The sequence below is a fragment of the Canis lupus genome, chromosome 12 (assembly GCF_011100685.1).
Source record: "Canis lupus familiaris isolate Mischka breed German Shepherd chromosome 12, alternate assembly UU_Cfam_GSD_1.0, whole genome shotgun sequence".
Taxonomy (NCBI): Eukaryota; Metazoa; Chordata; class Mammalia; order Carnivora; family Canidae; genus Canis; species Canis lupus.
Window position 1 is genome coordinate 58999167 of NC_049233.1, and position 25103 is coordinate 59024269.

At 33.5% G+C, this 25103-nt stretch overlaps 1 protein-coding gene across 7 annotated transcripts in view; it reads right to left on the minus strand.

The window, feature by feature from the left end:
- ASCC3 (activating signal cointegrator 1 complex subunit 3) overlaps positions 1-25103 on the minus strand; it is a 336407-nt gene that overhangs the window by 140473 nt on the left and 170831 nt on the right. For all 7 annotated transcript variants that reach the window (XM_038554805.1, XM_038554806.1, XM_038554808.1 and 4 more), the window contains one exon: positions 12832-12966. In XM_038554805.1, the coding sequence (XP_038410733.1) occupies positions 12832-12966 (135 nt within the window). The remainder of the gene's footprint in view (positions 1-12831; positions 12967-25103) is intronic.

Genomic DNA, 25103 nt, shown 5'->3' on the forward strand with positions numbered 1-25103 from the left:
TCTGAATAGCTGCAGAAATAGGATTCATCTCGTTCACATTCTCTAAATGGAGCACTGGATTCTCCAAGGAAGCCATTCGAGACCTAATACTATATTAACTGGATAAGTGTTTCTGCACATGGAAATACGGCACAAAAGAGCACGAACTGTGAAAAGGTAAAGGAAGTCAGGTGCCTCGTTTAAGAATTGTTTGAGTTTGGTTTTCTCTGACTTTATATTTCTACTTTTCACAAGTGAACTTCCTATAAAGGGCTCTATTGTCAGTAAAATTAGAATGGAATGAACAACTGCTAAGATAATCTATTAGCGCACAGAGAGTACAAAATCTTTTCCCTCAGTGAAAGCATGCATGGCTTCCTTCCATGACCTTACATATCTTTGTCTTACCCATGAGATTGGAAGTCAGTGTGAGTACTTTAAAAATGAGTAAGATTAAAATGTCACCACTTCCCAAAGGTGACATTCAAATTAACACAAATACAGGAATTAGAAACATAATTAAAAAAAAAAAACAACACTAACAACAAGCAATTGAGGTTATTAAAGGAAAACAGATTTGTTTTTTTTTTTCCAATAAGACCAAAAATATACAGAAGCAACATAAGAACTTCAGTTTAGAGGCAAGCTCTTGATGAAAAAGCATGACAAAATTGCGTAACTAATTTACAGTGATGTTTGTAAGCCTTCTGAGGTTATTTGTCTTGATAAGATATGCTTTAATGTGGATGATATCAAATCCATTAAGAAGGAACAACTTAACTACCATTAGAAAAACTAAAATTTAACCAGGAAGCAAATATCTTCTTCCAAGTGATGCCATTCATTCTCACAATCATTAGTGAGAATGCATTATTAATGGCAGAAAAAAATACTGTAAAGTTCTTATCTTGGTAAGTGCTATTTTTATCCTTCAATGTTTATAAAAATAATCAACACAAGAAAGTGGACCTGCTTACTTAGGAACATAAAACAGTACCTGGCTTCTCTTTTGACAAAGGAGATTAGAGATCTAAGGAATATAATATGCAATTTTCCCTCACCCATCTCTCTCCTTCATAGTTCTTGCTCCACTTTAAGCATTATTCTTGGAGACATCTAAAATTGGTTCTACTGACATGTATACCAAGTCATGTAATACTCGGTCCTCCATGAGGCTGTCAGAGGGAAATACATAATCTCTCCCACTCTTGTTCTCAGGATAAGGTCCATTAGTCATATATTCACTAGATCAACTCACTAAAACTATGATCAGAATTTCTGAGGATCATGTTAAAAATTTTAGGGCCTTAGTTTCAGATTCTGATACCTGGCATAGGAACAGTTAATGGGAAACCAATTTCTCTATTGTACAAACATCTTCCAAATATTTGGTATTTCTTTGCTCTTTTTTATTAAGATTATTTATTTATTTATTTGAGAGACACACAGAGAGAGAGAGAGAGGCAGAGAGAGGCAGAGACACAGGCAGAGGGAGAAGCAGGCTCCACGTTGGGAGCCCGACGCGGGACTCGATCCTGGGTCTCCAGGATTAGGCCCTGGCTGAAGGTGGCACTAAACCGCTGAGCCACCCGGGCTTCTCTATTTCTTCGTTCTTGACTCAGTTCCTTACCTTCTCTATTACTTCTACACCTTAGGATATGGAATTCCTTGCTCTCCTCTCTGAACTGCCACGCAATGACCAGCAAACTATATCATCTTCTATTACCTTACCTTAGCCGAAACCTGTCTATGGACTCTGCCTCCCATCCAGCCCTCTCAAGTGGTGAGAGACGATATCTCTTTTTTTTTTTTTAATAAAATTTATTTATTTAGTTATGAGAGACACAGAGAGAGAGAGGAAGAGACACAGGGAGAGGGAGAAACAGGCTCCATGTAGGGAGCCTGACATGGGACTCAATCCCAGGTCTCCAGGAACATGCCCTGGGCTGAAGGCAGCACTAAACCGCTGAGCCACCAGGGCTGCCCAAGAGACGATATCTCTTCTCCTCATCACCATTTCCAGTCAATTATGTACTCATTTTTTTAAAATAAAAACTCCTGCTCTTTTAAGGCCTAGTCAATCTATGCCACCTGTCATTTAATCTTATCCGATGAAGACTTGACACCTATGGCTTCTAGTCTTTCTCTCCATCCCATTCCTGCCATCATCCTAGGTGACAGTATTTTCCATGTGGACACCCAAAACACTCACTCTTCAGTTCCTTGACACCCTCCTTTCCAGTGACATCTCCTCTGTCCCACTTCAGCTACGTCAATTATTATTTCTAGGCTTTGTCATCAACTCACAACTCTACCACTTCCAAAATCACTAGACAAACATCTCAATTTCTGATCAAAGCTTTGTATATTTCAAGCTTGCCCAATCAATTTTTCTAAGTCTATTCTTTATCATCAATGACACTTCGAGATCACAATTCCTCTACTTTTCTATTCATCAGCAGCACCTGCTTCTATTCCTCTTACCCAGACTTTCCTCTTGCTCTTTCTCCAGCTTAGAAAGCAGAGCTCAACATTTTAATCACACTCCCACTAATTTCTTAAACTTATTTGCCCTTTTGTCATATCTGACTGGAAAAATGCTAAACTTGGAAAACCTAAGGTGGCTAATGTTTAAGAAAAAATATATACAGGTGCAACTTAAACCACTCTAAATCCATGATCACAATCTTAACAAGCCCTTAACACTGGACAGTGATTATACAATGTCTTTGGAGTCAATTTATTTTCACATGTCTCACAAGGTCTATAATAGGTCTATATTTTTCCTCTACAAACTTCTAACTACATTATTACCCTTGATTCTAAGATGACCTTAATATTGACTTCATAAAGAAAATACAAAAGACGAGGGCAGGAACCCTCATCTTCCTGCTGTAAACCTAAAACCTATTTGCATCAGAACCCATTTTAAAAATTTTTCCCTTCTGTTTTAACAGAAGTACACTAACTCCTATATAAGGAAAATATACTTGTTCTTTGGATCCCATATCTCTTGACTTCTCAGGACTCTTATATTATCTGTGGTTCCTTTTCTTTTTTATATGAATAGCTAATCAATTGCAATCCCTTCTCATTCTCTCTTGAACAACTCCCATAAAATACAAACATGCTACTTCCACTTTGCAAAGAATATGTCTATCTTTCTAGGTACTACTTCGTATTTCCTAGATATCATCCCTTTTTCAGTTGTATATAAATTAACTTCTCAAAACCAATGTCCATACTTGAATTTTCTATTTCTGCATTCATGAGATGACAATCTATTTTTTGCTCTTCACTAAGTGAATTAAAGAAAGCTCTAGGGATGCCTGGGTAGCTTAGCAGTTGAGCAACTGCCTTTGGCTCAGGGCATGATCCCAGGTCTCAGGATCAAGTCCCACATTGGGCTCCCTGTGGGGAGCCGACTTCTCCCTCTATGTCTCTGTCACTCTCTCTATGTCTCTCATGAATAAATAAATTCTTAAAAAAAAAAAAAAAACAACTCCAAAGTCACCAGTATCTTGCATTTTGTTAAATACAATGAATTGTTTGCAGTCCTTATATTACTTGACTACTCACAGTAGTACTCTGTATAGATGATCACTTCATTCTCTTTGAAACACTCTTTCCTTGCCTCTATGATAGTATACTCCTTTGGGTTTAGAACAATGCCTTGGAAGGTGCTTTGTTGGCTCATCTTTCTCTATCTAATATCAGAATTCCTCAAAATCGGTCCTGTGCTCTTTTTTGTTTTTTAAAGATTTAGTTACTTATTTTAGGGAGAGAGAGTGTGAGCACATGCAGGAGTGGGGGCAGAGGGAGAGAGAGAATCCTGAAGCAGGCTCCCCATTGGTGAGGACCCTGAACAGGGCTTGATCCTAAGACCCTGAGATCATGACCTGAACTGAAATCAAGAGTCAAAAGCTCAACGGTAAGCCACGCAGGCGCTCCAAGGTTCTGTGCTCTTTTCTCACTCACATCCACTCCCACAGTTTTCCCACTCCAAAACAGACTGCTTCTGATATATTAGATCCATATATCTATCCAATGCTTACTCTAGTTCTCTAAGTATCACAGGCATTAAAACTCAGCATATCCATATAGAATCCAAGATCCACACCTTCCCTCTAAAGTAATCCTTCTCTATCCTTTTCCTTCATAAATGACCCAACTACATACTCGACAATGTAAACCAGACATTTTTAGAAGCTAGAAAACTTCTAGATCTCTTCCTCAATCTTCCATATCTTATTAACCATCAAGTCCTAGCAATTTTATTTCTCAAATATTCCTCTAATGAATCCACATCTTCAAATGGTCTTCCCAATACTCTCTTGCTTTGCCTGGATGTAAAGTGATCTTATTTATAAATACAATTTGGTGATGGTGCCACCCTCCTTCCCCAACTTCTCTAATAACAATCCATTGCTTTTAAGATAAAACACCAGATATATAACATGATATACAAAGGTCCTCATGATCTGACTTTTGTCTATAACATTAGATTCATCTTATGCCGCAAAGATACCATTTGCAACTCCTTATCATTTTCTGTTTCAGTCATCTTTTAAAAAAGATTTATTTATTTGAGAGAGAGAGAATGTTTACACATATAGGGAGGGGTAGGGGCAGAGGGAGAAAAAAATCTTGAATCAGACTCCCTGCTGAGCACAGAGCCTAATTTCACACCCTGAGATCATGACCTGAGCAGAAAACAAGAGTCAGATGTTTAATCAACTGAGCTACCCAGGCACCTCTATGTTTTAGTCACTTTGACTTTTATCTACTTCCTTCAATGTGCTATTGCTTTTCTAATGTCAGAGCCTTTTGCTAGAATACTCTTCTGCTGTTCTTTGCTTTGTGATCTAACCTTCAAATCTCAGCTTCAACTGTACTTTCTTAGCCAAGACTTCTCTAACACCATCAGTCTAAATCAGATCCTCTAATTTTATTTTCCCCTAGCAATTCTGTCCCTCTTTATTATTTATTACAAATGCAATTAAATTATTTAATTAGTTGTATAATTACACTGTCCTTCTAGAACGTAAGTTCCATAAGAGTGAAGGGGCAGGTACTTTTTCTTCCTCAATTAAAGCAAAGAGTATTAATCAGCACCCAACTCCCAGATCCTTCTATGAGCCTTCCTGTATTGCATGGGTCAGAAGGTAAAAACTGTATTTCCCAGATTTTTTTGTAGGCAGGGTCCTGGAGGCAAAAATCAATTCTGCTAATCAGATGCACTTGTGTAAGATCTGGATGGTGGAAGTTAACAGAAAACCATCTTCCTGCTATTGTATTTTGCTGGTAAACGAGATATGGGAGAAATGACGGTTGAAGATTTTAACAGATGTATCACACATTCAAAACTTAGTTTTCCAGTGTGTTCCTGAGTATTGAAAAGACATGTATATTAGCAGCTGTGGTTTGGCAACTGCTGGATCGCCATCATAGTAGCTGGGTCTTAAATTCAATAGTTTTAATGGTAGCCCCTAACTTCTACTTCTTCAATCTTATCAACATTAGGAAGTACCTAATTTCTTGTACAAGATTCTTTTTTATTTTAAATGGACCTAGAGTGGTTTGTTTCCTTTACTGAATCCTAACTGATATGACAGTCTTCTTCAATCCACTGTAAACAGGCTGACAGCAGAGTTTCCTAGCTTGGTTATCTATTGATCTACCACAGTGACCAGAAACTAGCTTACATCCAGTAAATATTCACCGAGTAACCGTCACTAAAAACTGAGGCTTATAGGTATATAATCAATTCACAATGACACAGAATAACCTAACTCCCCATAGCCAATTTTTATATGTGATTCTGGCTGTGCTAATTATTTGCTGTAACTTAAAAGAAAGGAAGTACCAGGTGCTTTGTCCGTGTTAAAACCCTTGAAAGATGGTCTTGGTTTCCACATAGGTTACCCTAATATTACTGTAACCCAATTACATAGAAATAATTTAGCATCCCAGAGAGAGCACCTTAATTAACAAAAGGGAAATCTCATCTAAAATTGCATTCTTTATATCTATTATTTCCATTTGGCCATAAAAGCCAAAATAACAGTAAAAAAATCACATTGTGAAATGGGATTTTGATCTTTAAATTTTATTAGTATAAATCTCTGTATCTCTAAGGATTTAATAACCTTACTTATTTAATCTATATGTCTTTAGAGCTCTTCTCCTACTAAAGTATTTTCATATGAGAGAACAATATTCCAATTAACAGTTTCCAAAACGGCATGGTTCCTTAACAAGATATATATACATTTGTTGTAAAAAATTTTACTTTATGCTTCTAAAATACATCTTTAAGCATAAGAACAAAAATTGCTGTAATCAAAATTTACTTAAAGCTAATAACAAAAGTAGTAAGAATAAGATTCCAATGTCACTTTCCATGTCCCTTAGGAAGAGTCTCCTTTACTTAAAGTCAGCCATACATTAGACTGAAATGAACTCCTGAACCATAGGATTTCCCCCTGCATGGAGGAAAATGAGTCCTATTTATCTGCACCTGAATTCTAGTCATATAACTTGTCTCTTTCACAGTATTCAATAGCTCCTTACTGCATATAAAGTCCAAGTGCTTAAGCTTATGATTTAAGGTCCTCAACATACTGACCAAAATATATATGCCAAGCCCTTTGTGCATCACATACTCCAGTGAAAAGGGAATATTCTCATTGTCCAAATATATCCTGTGGTTTCCTTTGCTTATGTTCCCTTTCTTCTTTCCTTGGAATGCCCTTTACCCTTATTGCTGCAGATTGAGATACAAGATCACTGGTTTGAATTAATCTACTTTTCCTCCTTGAAGTGTTTATGTTTCTCTTATTTATCATATTTTGCTTTCCTTATTATGTATTCCTAAATCCTCTGCAATATTTCCTGTGTCTTAAAGACAGAGAAATTCCACCTTGTTTTGCTACTTATTTTCTGTGGCACAAGAAATTTGATCAATTGAATTAAAACTGACAGGTAATTTAGAACTGGACGTCTTATTATATACTTTATAATAATTGTTCTCACTAGGTATATAATATTTAATTGAATTGCTGTTCATACTTTTAAAAATTCCCCTGCTGTTGGATACTTATGCTGCATTTTTTTCCATTACAATGTGTTCGTGTATTTTCCTTTTCTTTTTCATCTGTCCTTGGAAAGATTTACAGGATTAGAATTTCATGGCCAAAGGATCTGGAAGCTCCTCGTGGCTCTTAACATATATTACCAAAATGTTTTTTTTTTAAAGGACTGAACCATTCATTGCCACAGGAAACTTAGAAATGTACTAAATCCCCAAATCATCTTTAGAAATAGACATTGTCAGTTTTAGTCTTTAAAGATTTATTAGGTTTAAGAGTAATTTAAATCTGTTTAAGTCTGTTAATTTGCAATATGTTTCCAATTATTTTTTATTTCAGTTTACCTTTTTCTTCTCCTTGCTCATTTATTTACTGAAAACTTCATGTTTTAGTTATTAAACTTTAATAAGTATACAATAAAGATGAATATACACATAAAGAGGTAGATACTAATACTATAAAAATATAGTTACTAATATTTTCCCCAACCTGTTATTGTCTTTTACAACTCAATGTATTATTTTTTTTTGTCCAAAAGCTTCAAATTTAAATGTTGTTACATCTGTCATTCTTTGACGTTATCATCTTTTTTCCCTTTAAAGTACATATGTAACCATTTATAGAGTGTCTACAATATATTAGGCAGGATACATTACCTTATTTATTACAAAAATCTTAAGATATAGGTATCCTCGCCACCTTCTTTATGGTGAAATTGTGGCTCAAGGATATTAAAATAGGTTGTATTACAGTGCCTGAGTCCAGATTAATGTCCAGATTTGCCTGGATCCAAAGCCAATTTCCTCAAGGGGCTATTTCCCTTTGAAAACAGAAAAGTCATGCTTTCAAAAATTCAGTTAAATCCTCAGTTCTATTTTTTTATTAATTTTATTTGGTTTTATTTAAAATATTAATACATTTTTGACACTCTTCCTATACAGTTACAACAATGCTATAAAACTAAAATTACTATATTAACGTCCAAAAATAAATGAGGTTGACATGGTTAAGGAAAGAATAAACTCAGAAACATTTTGCATATATTTAAAACAAAATAATAAGGGAAAGGGGTCTGTTAGGCATCTGCTACTATCTTTAGCTAGTAGATGTCAACTACACCAGGAAGAGTAATTCTAATTTTATTTGGCCATACTGACTGTAAAAACTGCTAAGGCAGAAATAAAGCTATTAATATTAAGGATCAGATAACTTATATCAAAGTCAAATTTCCTTAATTTAGGCAAAGGCTAAGGAGAACCTATGAAAAAAAACACGGAAATAGTTGGTAGATCTAGATAACAATAAAAATATCAAAAAATGACTAAGGTATCTTGAGGGACCATGTTATTATTGGATTTTTCATAGAGTTCTGTTTTAATAGATATTTCCAATAACTATATTCATTAGGCTTATTGCATGATAGACCATTTCTACCTATAAGAAAAATTCCTGATATCACTAATTATAAAAAATCAAATCACATATCAGTACCTGTAAGTCAAAGAAAAACTGTACAGGAGGGAGTGGAAATACTCATCCCAGTACTAGAATATTTAAAGCCTGTTAAAAACTTGTCCCTAAAGGGAAGAATTTATTTGACTGAGATTCCAAGTGAAACCAAATCTGAAGATTCTAATTGAAATATTCATTCAACTTGAAATTAAATCATAATTGAAAATAATGGCTTAATAAAGAAAATATCTGCATCCCTAATGTTTTACTTCTATAAACCTAAGCTGCTTATGACTATTCCTTTATGTTCTACCTTACAGAAAATAGTGGTTTCTTAATATCTTTGTGTGGGACAGCAAAAAATATGCAGGGTAAATTAGGGAAAGTTATTCATATAAGTCATTATCCTTGTACCATTTTAAAATTTAGTTATTGATATTTATTTTCTAAGTATATATTAAATTTAGCTACATTTTCTAATGTATACTTTCTCAAAGTAGATTTCTATAGTATATGTAATGTTTTATCATTGTTCATTTTCCAAAATAACTCATGTATTATTCCATTTGTTTCTCATAGTTAACTACTAGAATAGGTGTTATTTACCCTATCATTATTCCATTTGATAGAACAGAAATTAAGTTTCAGAAACATTTAGGTATTTAAGGCTGCAAGGCTTCTTCTTCTTCTTCTTCTTTTTTTTTTTTTTTAAAGATTTTATTTATTTATTCATGAGAGACACAGAGAGGGGCAGAGACATAGGCAGAGGGAGAAGCAGGCTCCCTGAATGGAGTCTGATGCGGGACTTGATCCCAGACCCAGGGATCAAGCCCTGAGCAGAAGGCAGACGCTCAACTGTTGAGCCACCCAGGTGTCCCAAGGCCACAAGGCTTCTAGAGGTGAAGTTGTAAGCAGAGCTTTAAAGTGAACTCTTGCTCTGGGCCACATTTGGAAATGCTGAGATACTCCCTTCCCCATAGAGGAATGCGAGCTCCATCCCTAGTTTAAGCTACTCTTTCATCTTCCTTTCCCTATTTTCTTGTTTCAGTGGACAATTTGGAAATATAGTTTGTTTTCCAAATGATGGTTAATTTTATATAAAAATTTGGGAATGATATGAGGAGTCCTAAAATATATTGTTACTTAGTGGGAAGAAAAGACTCATTTTTGACTGTGGCTAAGGCACAGAAATAGCCTTGTTACACACACACACACACACACACACACACACACATACACACACACACAGAAAGAAAAGGAGAACTTCCCCAATGTAATTTTACTTATTATTTATACAAATAAAGTTAGAGTATTGAGTAAAATTGTGAAGAAATGCTTTTAAGAATCATAATTGCTAAGTCAGGAACTGACATGGTTACATTAAACACTTAAGAGTATAATACTAGCATGGCATGGTAGGGATTTAGCTGTATTTCCATTAACAGGAGTCATGAGGCTAAATTTCTATGTACTACCGTAGCAAATTTACCTTCTAATTTTATTTTAATGTTTTGAGTACTTAATTTCCCATTTTTCAAAAACATGGGAAAGAATATCTCCTATCATCATGATAATAGCTCCTCAGAACTGCTAGAATGTTAATACCATTCAAGTTCAAAAGGAACTTAAAGAAATAAGAATACAGCTAGCACTAGAAGAACAATCTAAAATTTGGAGCTTCAAGATAAAGTATTCAGAAAGATTACCTTATCTTTTGGTATAAAATCATATCCACCACCACAGAGGGGACAGGTTTTTTTAATCTCTCTTTAGCAGAAATGAAGGATATGGTTAGGCTGCAGAAATGTTCTTCCATTTAATTAGAAACAAAAACAAAAAAAAGAACAAAAAGCATCAAAGCCCTAAATGCTTTAGAAAGTGCAGATCAGATTTGGTTTTGAACATTTCGGATGGAGCGTGGTAAAAAGGGCAGGCTTTGGAGTCAGACTGATGAAATCATAGCTCTACTACTTGTTACTTGGCCTTCTCCAAGAAAATTATTCTTTCAGTTCCAGTTTCCTTATCTATAAAACGGGGATAAGAATCTCTAAGAACAGAACAGTGGTGTAGATCAAATGAGAAAATTAAAGTGAGGCCATCTCATAATGTTTGTCTCACAGGAACAAAGGCAAAAGAAAGTAATTTGGGGGTACTTACTATCAGCCAAATATTATATGAAAGGCTGGGAATATAATAGTGAGCAGGACAATGTTTCTTGAAAACATGTACTTATTAATAAATGTTTGTGAATTTCATTCTTGTTTAAAAAAATCCAATAACAATAGGTAGATTGGATAAAAATCAAATATAATAAAAGTATTTTTAAAAAGGTATAATAAAAATGACTTGGAATTTTCAAGTCTACTTAACTGTAATAAAACTTTCCATTTCTTCAGGTCTTTTTTTTTTTTTTTCTCTTACTTTTTAGCATAGTGATCTGTGAATCTGTTTGGTGACAATGTTAAATAAACATTATTTGAAAATGTCTCTATATAAATTATTTCTATATGCTTTATTTCATGTTGTATTTGAAATCCTTACACATATACTATATCAAGGTATAATGACAATATAAACCTATATCACAGGTTCTGTGAGGACTTAATGAGTTATGTATAGAAGGCAGTCAGGCACCAGTAAACACTTGATAATGCTAAATATTATCATTATAGGAAGTAAATAATAAATCTGCACTATTTGGAATAGCAATAGCTCTCAGAATTGAGAGGCATGAAGTAACCAGAAATCCACAAGGTGGCTCTCAAGGCTTGGCTTTTAAACACAACAGAGTTGCTTTGTACTTCCAAAGAAATGAAAGAAGAGTTATGAATGCCAACCCGACTTTTCAAAGATGCTCATAAATTCATAATTAGTAAATAACTGGAAAAGTACAAAGCTGTTTAGTAAGTGTAATGTAATAGAGATTTTATAAAGTAGAAAAAATGAAGAAAATGAACAAAGTTTATAGTTCTAAGTTAAGAGAATCTGATGTTCAAAACACCCTGTATCAGATTTATCACATCCAGAATTTAAAATATCAATATAAAATGGTGAAATTCATAGTGGAGTCATAACAATCAAATACATTTTACCAAGATGATAAAAGTGAAAGTGTATAGCACAATGTCTGTCAGCTAACAGCTGTTCAGTACATATCAGTTAAATCTTATGCATATAAAATACTTTGAGGTTACTATCATTTTATGCCCACTGACTTTTTTATGTGAAAATTTATTTTCACAGCTTTATTTTTTTTATTTTTTTTTTATTTTTTTTTATTTTTTTTTTATTTTCACAGCTTTAAATCAGGGCAAACATTTTCTGTCAAGGGCCATCTTGTATTTTAGGCTTATTAGTGGGCCACATAGTCCTCATAATAACTGTTGAATTCTTCCCTCCCAGTGCAAAAACAAAAAAGCAGCCGATGACAAAGCTATTTTCTAATAAAACCTGCATTGCAACAACACGCAGCCACATTTGGCCTCAGGCTATAGTCTACCTATTTTTGATCTAAACCATTATCCTACATAATTAAACAAAAACTTCTGTAAACCTCAGGATACTCTCAATACTCAAATTATCTAGAGAAGCGCTTCTCAAACTGTAAAGTACAGTAAATCACCTGTGGATTGAGGTAGAATGTAGATTATGATTTGGTAAATCTGATATGGGGCTTGGGGTTCTTCAGTTCTAAGAGGACTCAGGCTACTAAGGGCCTGAGTATATGCTAAGTTGCAGGTAGCTGCTGTCAAACTTCGTGTCTTAAGCTTTCACATTCTTTTTCTTTTTTTTAAGGTCTTATTTTTAAATAATCATTACACCCAATGTGGGGTTTGAATTTCCAACCCCGAGATCAAGGATTACATGTTCTACTGACTGAGCCAGCCAAGTACCCCTAAACTTTCACATTCTTAAAAAGAGCTTTTACTCATGCAGCTTTCATGTGTCCATATTAACCTCAGAAATTAAAACTGAGAAATTAAAAAATATATTAATTAGTTTTTTTAAGACTAATAATCCTATTAGATGCTAACATATTTTAGGGAACTTAACTGTATTTTACGTTTTAGCTCTATTTTAAGAGTAGGACTAAACACAATGGTAACCATATAGATAGATATAACTGAAAACATCATGCATTGAAATCATTTAGAAGATCACCAAAAGAATAGATTATAACATGATAAATATGTAAGATTAACTCCTTGGAAACTGGAGGTCAGAGATCTACCATATATAAAATATCTGTAATATATGGCACAGTATATGCTTTATAAAGTTCTTGTATCTTGCCATCATTGTTCCCAACCTGTTTTTCTGCATGTCCATATTCAGATCCTTGTGAAGGTAAAAAGCAGGAAATCTGACCACTGTTTTTTGCTCTTTCTATTAGAGACATAGCTGTTCTTACAGTGGCATTTCGAGCATGTACAAACACCATCACCTAAAATAAAGAAAAGGAATTTATTTAATATTAAAATATGTTAAAAGATAGCTTAATACTAGTTTGAAAACTACCATATGTATACTACCATTAATCTTCCAAAATATAATCCCTGGTTTATGAATTCCCCTACATTTCTTTATTTTACAACAAAGTGCATACAAAATAAAAGTAAGTTAAGTAAAATTCAATACTAAGGCTTTATATACTGTTAACCTATAAATTAGTGGAAGTCAAAACTGAAATTAATGGATTGTATAAAATGTGGAGTTTAATTTGTGCTTTTCTCTTTTGAAGACATAATTCATGAATGAAATCATACATTACGGGGACAGAGTATAAAAATATACAAGAGCCCTGTTTTTCTCCACCATCAACGAAATTTCCAGTATTATCAAGATGTTTAAAGAAATTGAAAATGATAAAAACAGCCATCCTTGGACAAAATCATGTCAAAGAACCACCATTTAAAATAGAGTTTAGGGAACTGCCAGAGATGAAAATGCTTCTAGAGAGGCATTTGGAATTTTCTATTGTTGTTGTTGTTGTTGTTTTTTTTTTTTTTTTGACCTTCCTGTAGAATTACTCACAAAGTGACTGTGGAAATCTGAATTAGGGGGAAGTCACGTATCTGGATGCTTTGCCAAGGAGAAATGGAAAAAAGTCTTTTCAGGGACAGTCACCATGCAGAGTGTCAATACAACTGAAGAGAATAAAATAAGAGAATGAGGAGTACTTTGCATCTGCTGCTATCAGTGCCTGCCTTCTCTCCTCTGTGTCTTTTCTTCTTTGGCTTCTATGTCCCCCCACATTTAGCTCACCCTAGTCTTCCCAAAGTGCCATTACTATAATAAAGTAATTTATTCTTTTATATGGAAAATTGATCTTTTCCAATTTTATATGATATGAAGCAAGTATCTCTAGGTAATTTTTACATTTTAATCAAAATCTTAAACATACAACCTAAGGACAATCAGCAGTATGGGTGCTTTGTGTGACTTAAAGACAAGTTCTAGCCCAGCTTCCAACCAAACTGAGATCTCTAAGACTCTATGGAGTTACCATGTATTTCTCTTCGGTCTCAGCAACATGGAGGTCCTAAGTTTTGCCCTTCCCTCAATATCTCTCTATATTTTTCTGTTATGTTTTCCCAGAAACATAATTATTTAGTTATTTCTTTTATTTTTATTTTTATTTATTTATGATAGTCACACACAGAGAGAGAGAGAGGCAGAGACACAGGCAGAGGGAGAAGCAGGCTCCATGCACCGGAAGCCCGACGTGGGATTCGATCCCGGGTCTCCGGGATCGCGCCCTGGGCCAAAGGCAGGCGCCAAACCGCAGCGCCACCCAGGGATCCCTAGTTATTTCCATTTAGAAAATTAAGTAACTGATGGTTTTAGTCAGGGAATTGATAGGCTCATACTATTTGACCTAAGTATAAGGGAAGGTCATTTTGAAAATGAACAAAAGTAAAAAGGGGAGGGAGGCCTGGGATTTAGCCAGAAAGGAGACAGAGTGACACAGATCTAGAGTACACACTGTATAATTTACTCACAGTAATCTTATGCCTATAAACTTGCCAAAGAAACCGTTCCACATATGGGATGCCAATTATATTTCAGAGGACAGTAAAATCACAGAGAATAAACATTCAAGACATTGGAATGCTTAAATTACTAATATTCTTTTAGAAAGTATTCAAAGTGAAGGAGGGTAGATAATCTGGAAAAAAACAAAATTCTTCAATGAAAAACTTGCATTTAGAGACAATAAAATAAGCACTACAAGTCATCTAGAGAGATTTAACATTAGTTAATCATAGCCATCAAGGATATAAAGCATAAGCTTTCATACATGGTTAGAAGCTCTAACTGATTTGCTGATACTAATGTGTTTTGAAAAGAAATATAGTCATGAGTATCTCTAAAGAGTATCCGAATAAAATTTATTTCAGTAAGCTTCATGAATACTTGGAAAATTCTTCTGTTTTTTCTTTTCAACTAAAACAACAACAACAACAGCAACAACAACAACAACAAACCCAAATCTGACTTCGATAGGCTCTCTAGCTTTCTGGAGAAACATCTTTATTCACAGGATGTCAAGAGAATACCATTTAAGTTCACTGTAATATTGTCAACATTATTGACAGAAGCTGTTTAATATTAAGTTAGCTAGAAAATTCTCTTAATTCTAATGCCCTGCTAAAGCTTCATCAGTTCAGAATCTCTCAGATTCTATGATCCCATCTCTTGTAAAAAAGTAAAGGGTATTTCAATAGTGAGTTTCTTCTTAAAAAGTTAAGGCAGATTTTTTTCTCTTATATAAAATTAACTTTTATTACACACAAAACCTCACTAACCTCTAATATTAAATTTTATGAAAACCTCAATTAAAATGAAATTATTTATTTTTAAAATTAATTTATGCATTCATTCAAATGTTTCTGAGAATTCTGAGAATCACTATCAAGCCCCGAGAAAATTGCAAAAGAGAGAGGCAAAATTCTGCCTTCATGGAGATGATAATGTATGTATGATGTAGTAAATAAGCACAAAATATTTTTTACTTGCTGAGAATTTACTAGCCATGTATGTATAAAAAATGTTGGAAGGTGAAATATGAATATGGGCAAGACATGGTCCCTTCTGTAAAAGTCATGTACAAATTAAAGAAGGCGAAAAAAAACTAGACACATGGAGCAGCGATAATTCAGAAATGCTAAACATGGAGCTGGTGTGTCTCTTTCATTCATCCATCACACTATATTTGCACAGTACCTACTAAGTACCAAACAATGTACTAAGCACTAGGGATACAATGAGAAATAGGTTCTAAGGCTCCAAATGGGTACACTCCTGTTGGCAAGGAAGAATCACTAGTAATCAGCTATCTGGCTATGGAAGCAGGGTGCAGGCTGGATGGAGAAGCCCACAATAGTATGTAAAGAATTTATTCTTGGTAATTTTAGTGTGTTAGCTTGAAGAAGTACATTCTCTTTCAAAGTTTCTTACACTGAGGCCCAGGGACCTCTTCATTGGAATTACTGCTAGTACTCAAAAAAATAGACTTCTAGGTCCTTCTTAAAAAGTTAAGGCAGATTTTTTTTCTCTTATGTTTTCTCTTAAAACCAACTGGGTAAGAATGTCTAGGAGTGGGGTCTAAAAATTGAATTATTAACAGCTTTTGAGATGACTACTGTACTACTGTGTGAAATTAGTTAATAATTACCACCAATTTACTTTTCTTCTCCTAAGTAAATTTAAAAGGAAACATAAATAAAACGACCACTACAAAGATGACATTAAAAATTCCCTAATAACCTATCTTTATTTACATATATACATATTCATATATATATATATATGAAATATCAGAGAATATGAAGGTATTTCATATAACCAGTATAGCCCCAAGATCATTTCCCAGATGGGTTTTTATAATGCAACTAGATTTTATTCTCCATAATTCAAATGCCACATTATGTAAATCCTGTTGATACAAAGAACATAAGGGAAAATAAAATATGACCCTAAATCTTCATTAATTATTTCAGTCTGACTTGTCAACTTATCATTTTGCAAATTATTTTCCACTGCAGCCATGAGAAATATTAGTTACAACTTAAAGTAGCAGTTTCTTTTTATTAAATGATCCATCACTTCTTGTTCAGTATAATAAACTCTCCTCCTTATTAAGAATTTTCTGTTTAGAGGCTCCAAAAGAAGCCATTACAAGGTTTTGGGTCTCTGTAACATACTTGATTTTACAGTTTGTTAATTTGGTTAATTATTTTAAATATATAAAAATTATAACTAACAGGACAGCACTGTTTCATTTGGCAGAAATAACTTCAAATTAATCTTAGAAATACTACTGGTAACCAAACAGCAGTTAAATGGGCATGTGTCATTAATGTAAGATTATAATCATAGATTCAAGTCAATAATACTGGTAAATTTTAATTGTTTTATGAAACTTTATATTTTTACTAGAGGTATTTTTAGATTAATACATTTAAAATATATTAATACATTTAAAAATATAAAAATATTGTATATATAAATATAAAAAAACTTTTAGTTTAAAAAGTTAGTCTAAAAATTTACAATTAAGTCAGTCCTACACTAGAAGAGAAAGTATGTGAATTTGAGTTTTTGTCCTGTTATTTGATGTGCCCAAAGACAGTGTTCTTTACATAAGATGTCAAAAAGTAATGAGAGTGAATGCTCAGAAAAATAATTATTCAAAAAACTAGAATGCTTAAGTAACTTATATTGTTTCAATGTATTCAGAGGAAAGAAGGACATATTATTCGAAAAATATCAAAAATTCTACTTTGAAGCATTATTAAAGAGCAGTGATTTAGAATAAACTATTTAATCTCTCCTATTCTTATGCCCCACCCCAGTCCACAGGTAGTTATTAGAGTCACAGGATTACTATAAAGACTGAAGTACATAATGTAATTGAAAACACTGCATTTAGTAAAATCATAGCTTTCAAACTTTAGAATGATTCAAAATCACCTAAGAACACAATTGCTGCTCCTTTCCTCCACCACCCTTTCAGATTAAGTAGGTCTGTGGCAAGCTACAACTTTGCATTTCTAACAAGTTCCAAGGAGATGCTAACACTCTTTGTCCAGGAATTTTAAAAGCCTCTGTCAGAACTGCTAAGTATCAACACTACTGTAAGGGTAATAAACAATGGAATGAATCTGGCCTCAAAGACTAGATGGTGAGATCAGTAAATAACTGTTATGTGACTATCTATTTCTCATTGATGTAAGTGTGTTATGTATCTAACACCACACCAAGTAATTTAAAAGGCCACTTATCTTTTAACAGCTCTGTAAATGTGTTGTGCAAGATGAAGGAGAAGTAATGAAGGAAGGAAGGAAGGAAGGAAGGAAGGAAGGAAGGAAGGAAGGAAGGAAGGAAGGAGGAATATTTAAGCCCGAGATTATTTGAAAACAGGAGGGAAGGAGGGCAAGGATTAATTGTGAAATGTCGAATCAAAGACTCTTCCCTAGAATTTTCCACTAAGAAGGAAGACTGAAAAAGAAATATCAAAAAAATACAGACAATATAGCAGATGGATGTTCCATAGAAAATGCTGCCAAGGAATGGTATCTTTAATATACAGTATTTGCTCTTGCATGGGTTAAAGAATGGGACCGGAGGGTGAGGAGTTTTATGTCCTAGTGGTTTATGTTTTCACTCTAACTGGAATGGCCTGTTATGTGTCTTGCTCTCAATTCTTTCCAACTTTCTTAACCCAGGTTTCTCAAGAGAGGTAAGCCCTAATCATCTAAACAAATAGTAATTTTAAAACTGCATGGTCCCCAGATCAGCATCAGCATCCCCTGGGAACTTGTCAAAACTACAAACTAACAGCACAACACTAGATCTGAGTCATTGACTCTGAAGATGAGGCTCAGCAACTTGGTTCAACAAGCCCTCCAAGTGATTCTGATGCATGTTATGCTAAAATTTGAGAGCCATGCATTAAAAGGTGAAAAACAAAAACAAAAACAAAATCTTCCCTCTGTCACATTTAGAACATTCTGGTATCTTTGGAAGGATGGAGAACACAGGCAAATCATTTTCTGTGTTCTTTACAGTTTGAATGAGGAGTACCACTAATGTATCTCAGATATATTTATATACCACAAGAGCGTGTAGGCAGAAAATAGTTTTATCACAGTGTGGTCATATTATCACATCTGTGTTACCAGGTAAATGCAATTTTAAAAGGTTTAATTTTGTATGCTGCGCATCTAAGAGACATTTGTGGTGCGATACTATAAGTAATTATAGAGTCTCATTTTAGGCCTGCCAATGTTGGCCAGCTGAAGATACTCAAATCATCTGAAGATCTTTTCACCTCAGTACACAGTTGCTTCGTTTATTTTTTATATTAGCATAGTATCCCATTACTTAGAAATACCATAATTTATTTTACTAGTCCTTGCTTGATAGACATTTGTTTCCAGTCTTTCATTATTTAAAACAATGATGCGGGATCCCTGGGTGGCGCAGCGGTTTGGCGCCTGCCTTTGGCCCAGGGCGCGATCCTGGAGACCCTGGGATCGAATCCCACGTCAGGCTCCCGGTGCATGGGGCCTGCTTCTCCCTCTGCCTGTGTCTCTGCCTCTCTCTCTCTCTCTCTCTCTCTCTGTGATTATCATGAATAAATAAATAAAATCTTTAAAAAAAAAACAATGATGCAATAAATGAGTGTTCACAAGCCACTTCACAGGTTTGAGAATATAGTTTTTGGATAATTTCATAGAAGTGAAATTGTTGGATCAAATATAGCTGACTATTCATTTAACTATTTCCTTATTCTGAACATTGTTTTATTATTGGATATTTTTTTCTTTTCTTATCAATTTGTAGGCATTTTTTGTATATGGAAGATAACACACTTTGTATTTTTCTATATTGCAAATATTTTGTTCTAGTCTACACTATCTTTTCACTTTGTTTATGGTATCTTGTTTAGTATGGAAACAGTTTTTCTTTAAATTCATCATTTTTCTCTGTGGCTTCTGAGAAATTCATACACAAGTAAAAATAGCCATAAACATTTGAAAAGGTGACTGAACTTCACAAACACTGTGTGTCTCTGGTAATCCAATAGTAGACACAAACAGCACAGGATTTTGCTCTCCCAGATAGATATTTGAAAAGACATCCATAATACAGCACTACGTGAAAAAAAATCTAGTTGAAGAACAATTTCCATAGAATTATTCTGATGTGCATGTTTAAAATTAGAGATATAGATGGACCAAATTAGATACCTCACAAAATAAAAATGGAAGTGAGGGAGGATAAAAAGACGTTTCCTGTGTATATCATGTTTGCTTGTCTTACCCACCGAAACAAGCCCTAACAGTTTTATAATGAAATATATAAATTAGGGGATCCCTGGGTAGCTCAGCAGTTTAGCGCCTGCCTTTGGCCCAGGGCGTGATCCTGGAGTCCCAGGATCAAGTCCCACTTCAGGCTCCCCCCAGGGAGCCTGCTTCTCCCTCTGCCTGTGTCTCTGCCTGTCTCTCTCTCTCTCTCTCTCTCTGATAAATAAATAAATAAAATCTTTAAAATATATATATATATATATAAATTATACTGAATAGAAGAAGTGATCAATGATGACAATGAGATCATGAGTTTATTTATAATATACTGCTATACTAGCATATTTGATATGATTATTTTATTGCTAAGGTTTTTATGGTGTCAAAATAAAAACTTAAAGGAAACATTTAACAATGTACTTATAAGGGCGTTAGTAGTACTTTTGATCTAAGTACAAATTTATCTCGTTTCAGAGTACCTGGAAACACTTTAAGAAGAAAAGGGGGAAAAAAAAAAAAGAAGAAAAGGGAGATGTTCTCATAGAAGAAAATAAATAGCATTTCAAGGGAAAGTATACAGAGATCAGAGGTACAGAGAAGAGAGAAAATCCATAGGGTGGTAAATACACATTTCTGACAGAAATGGAAATGTAGACAGAGTAGCAATAATATCTCGAAAAGCAAAAAACCACTTCATTATAAAATATGTATTAAGATGAAAAAATTCATTTAAGACTCAGAAAAAAATGACTAACAAATGACTAAAAGACTAAAAGGGATATTTGAGAAATTATTTTTATGTTGGAGATAGATTTTAAGCTGAAAAGTTAGCAAGAAGGCTGTCACTGTGAAAAAAAAAATGACACAAAAAAGTATAAAAGAAAACAGCAGACAAAACAGGAAAAACCAGAGAGGATTTTATCATTATAAAATGATAGGACAATCAACAGAAAAAAAAATTTAAGGGGTGGGTTAATTTAAAAAAGGGGATGCTCTATTTTTGATGAAGAGTCCAGATGAGCAAGAGAGTACTTAGGTATCTCTCAGAGTTAGTAGGACTGTTGGAGACAGATCTTAAAAAAGGAACTTTGATTTAAATATTTTTAAATATAGCTCTGCAGCCACTGAACTGCTTGAAAAGTTAGTACAAGTTCATAAAACTTCATTAAGAAAAAGAAAAGAAGCCCCTTTACCTACATGGGGGAGATAGATTAGTAATTAGTAATAATTACTAATTATTAGTAACTGGTCAAATTAAAATAATAAAAATTTCCCTTACGCTTCCAGATATAAGAAATATTTTATTCTTTTGAGCATCTAAAAAATTCAGGTGCTCCTTCTCTTAAGCATTTATCACTGACTACATTTTACTTTTGCCTCTTTCATGCTTGACATAGGTCCTCTGCAAGTCTGCCATCATCCAACAATTACAAGACAGGCCCTGGGACATAACAGTGGGCAAACCCAGCACCGTCTCTGTGCTTCTGGAGCTTCTATTTAGTTACTATGGGGAAAGGTTAGAGACTGAGAACACAGAAGCTGCTACTTGTTACATGAACTATGGGAGGAAACAGTAACAAACAACAACAAAAGGAAAAAGAAAAGCATAATGGAAAAATTAATTGGGATCTTCTCTTAAAGTTAGCAAATTACTTGATTTTTTTTTAAGATTTATTTTTATTTATTTATGAGAGAGAGAGAGAGACAGAGGCAGAGACACAGGCAGAGGGAGAAACAGGCTCCATGCTGGGAGCCCGAAGCGGGACTCAATCCCGGGACTCCAGGATCGCGCCCTGAGCCAAAGGCAGGCGCGAAACCGCTGAGCCACCCAGGGATCCCCCAAATTACCTGATTTAAAGGTCATGACATTTCAAGTTTCTTCATTACTGGCCTTTGGCTGTCATCTCTCTAAATTCTTCTTCCTATTGTTCAAAACTTCCATGCATTTGTATGTTTCCAGGCCTCTGCTCATATTTTACTTTACTGCCAAATTCACCTGTGGAAATTCTACAAACCTTTAAACCTGGTTCTAATGATTCACCTCCAATCTCTCCAGGGAAATTAATCATTCCCACAGCACTCTGTTCATACTTGTACCTTGTCTCAACAGATACATAGGTTTTTACCCTGATGTTAATAACCACTAGGACTAACAATAAAAGGCATGATTTATTAAATGCTTATTATGTGCTAGGCGCAGTACTAGGTGCAATGCATGGTTCTCTATTTTACTATTAACAACACAATTAGGTGGTAATACTTTTAGTGTTTTACAGATGAGAAAACTGAAGCTCAGAGTCTTAATAACTTGCTACTCATTCAAGAGCAGAATAGGGAATTAGCCTCGCTTGAAAGCCTACATTCTTTTCATCAAGTTATATTTCTTCTTTGGGTGTTGCCTAAGGGCAAGTTTACATCTTACTTATTTTGAGGTTTCCTTGTCATCGCCTGTCCCATTCCCCAAACTACTATTCAATCAGTAGGTACTTGATAAATGATAGCTGAAATTCCAATGTTAAAAATTATCACTTTTCAGAGAAAACATTTTTTCAATACTTATGAGCAGAAATTTGAATTTAAAAGTTTAATTAATCATATATATTATATTATATTATATTATATTATATTATATTATATTAATTATATATATTAATTATAATAAATTATAATAGGATGTAGGCTGAGAATACTTTCACTGATACATTTATTAGAATTTAGGGTATTAACTTCTAATTACCCAACTATATAATTAACTTTCCTGGATTATTTTAAAAAATGTATTAGCAAACATTTTATTGATATTTAATAAGCTAAAATTGTTATTGATTACTCTTCTCATACTGTTGTAAAGCTACATATATATGTATTTTAATACCACTTCAAAGTTCAAAATTTGTGATTTAAAAAAGAAGCAACTTATAAAATGAGCTATCCTGAGAGCATCTTAAAAAAAAATTCTGGACTTTGAAGTCAAAGATAGTTCCTCAATCAAAGCTACCTACATTTACAATGAATTAATCAAATTCATGAACCAAAACAATGTCCTATTGATGGACACGAATAAAGAAAGTACTCTTTTGCTTCATATTGGTAGAAAATTTGACACTACTCTACCTGGATTACATCCACAAAACTATTATTACTAAAATAGTGCAGCTCTAAAAATAGGGCTAAATTAATAAAATTTAAAATCGTCTATTTTATTAATCATGGGTATAATAACTAGCATTTATTATCAGATATTCCTGGCAACCAACTAAATTACTAACACATGTTTTTCATTTTAAAATGATGTGGTTAAATGTTTATCAGATATACATGAAAATATAAACCACCTCAGATAGGGTTAATTCACTTGTCCTACCTAAATCATAAAACTGTATAATTCACTGACTAGTCTTCATGCATTAAATTATGCAAATAAACCAAGAAAAGTAATCTGGAGTAGAGAGAACTGGTTCCGCAGCTCCAAGCTGTGTAATTAGATCTACACTCGGCAATTCACAGCCACCTCTGGACTCTCATGCTGAGAATCTGCAGTTCTTCTCAAGAAACCTAAGCTTTTAAGTGATAAATAGATTCAGGTTATCATTACTGAATTATTTAGGGTATTACCCTGAAAGAGAAATATATTCTTTGCCAATTTCTTTAAGGGGATAAGTTTTAATATTTCTCAGTTTCTAAGTTTGAGTTGTAGGGAACTTTAACTGCTATATTTAGTTTTTTTTTTTTTTAACTGCTATATTTAGTTAAAAGAAATCCATGATACTTTACATTTTTAAAACCCTAAAAGATACTTGTTATCAAATGTATAATAATAATAATGAAAAAAAATTGGAGGACTTAGTGTACACACTACACCATGACAGCAAAAATACATATCATTTTTCTAGCTAAATCCACTGTAAGGAATATAATCTTACAATCAACTCACCATACTTCGGGACATGGTACAATATTCTTAGAAACATAAGACAGTCTATCCAGTATAGTCTCTAAAATATTAAGACTACAAACTTACAGAGAAAAAAAGTAGTTTTTAAAATTTCAAAATGATAAATATTTTGAATGTATTTTCTTTTTACTATAAACTTTTTCTTTAATTAAAAACAATGTTTTCTTAAGAAAACATTAAACATGTGTATATCTTTTAGAGATAATATAATTTATGTTATCCAAAAGAAGCTCTGATAATTTTCTATATTAATTCGGATCTTGTTTGTACACCATAGACATTTATGCATTCAGTAATCTGAAATTTGAATTCATTTTTTTTTAAGTAGACTCCACACCCAGTGTGAAGTCTAGTGAGGGGCCTGAACTCACGACCCTGAGATTAAGACTTGAGCTGAGATCAAGAGTTGGACACTTAACTAAGCATCAGCACACCCTGAATTCATTTTTAAAACATTCATTATAGTTATAAACTTAAGTAACTTAACCACATTGTATATGCTACTGAAGTAAATTTTATACATTAAAATTATCTTAAGCCTAGAAAATATTAGAATTTTTCTTCTAGTTTTTTATAAAAAAGTAAATACACATATCAAGAATACTAATTTTACTTGCTCATAATTAAATTTAAGATATACTGAAACTAATTTTTTTTTTGTTTAGGAAAAAATTCTTATGTAGACAAAACTCTTACCTTATGACAAACTAACCTATATAACATGTTTTAGTCTTATTTTGAATACCAACAGTTTTAGATCTAAGTTTGAATCATAATTCAGCATCTGTATAGTAGATAAGCTTGGGCAAATTAACCTGTGCTTTGTTTTTTTTTTACCATTAAAATGGAGATAATACCTGCCTTACAAGGCTGATGTAGATACAACAAACAATAATTAGAAAGTACCAGAAAAGAGCCCAGCACACAAAAGGTGGTTCATTCAATAGAAAAAAAAAAAAAAAAAAAAAAAAAAGATCTTCCTTACATGCATCCCAAATCTGATCTCTATACATCCTACTCACTGGGACCAAGATCAGTAGTGTTTTCTAAGGCAATAGAAAACAAATGCATTTGTTTTCATACATAAGAATTCTTCAAAGATTTGAAAAATTCTATCATATTTCCAGTATGACTGTACTTTCCTCAGCTAAATATCACCAGTTCTCATGCTGTTTTCCATAAATGATAGTTATTATGGCTTGACATAGTTGCATTTTTATTCTTTATTAACATAAAGAGAATGCACAGAAGAGAATTTGTTGAAGAAATGATTTGTTTAAAATGTGTAAAGGCTTTATAACTAAAGTGTTC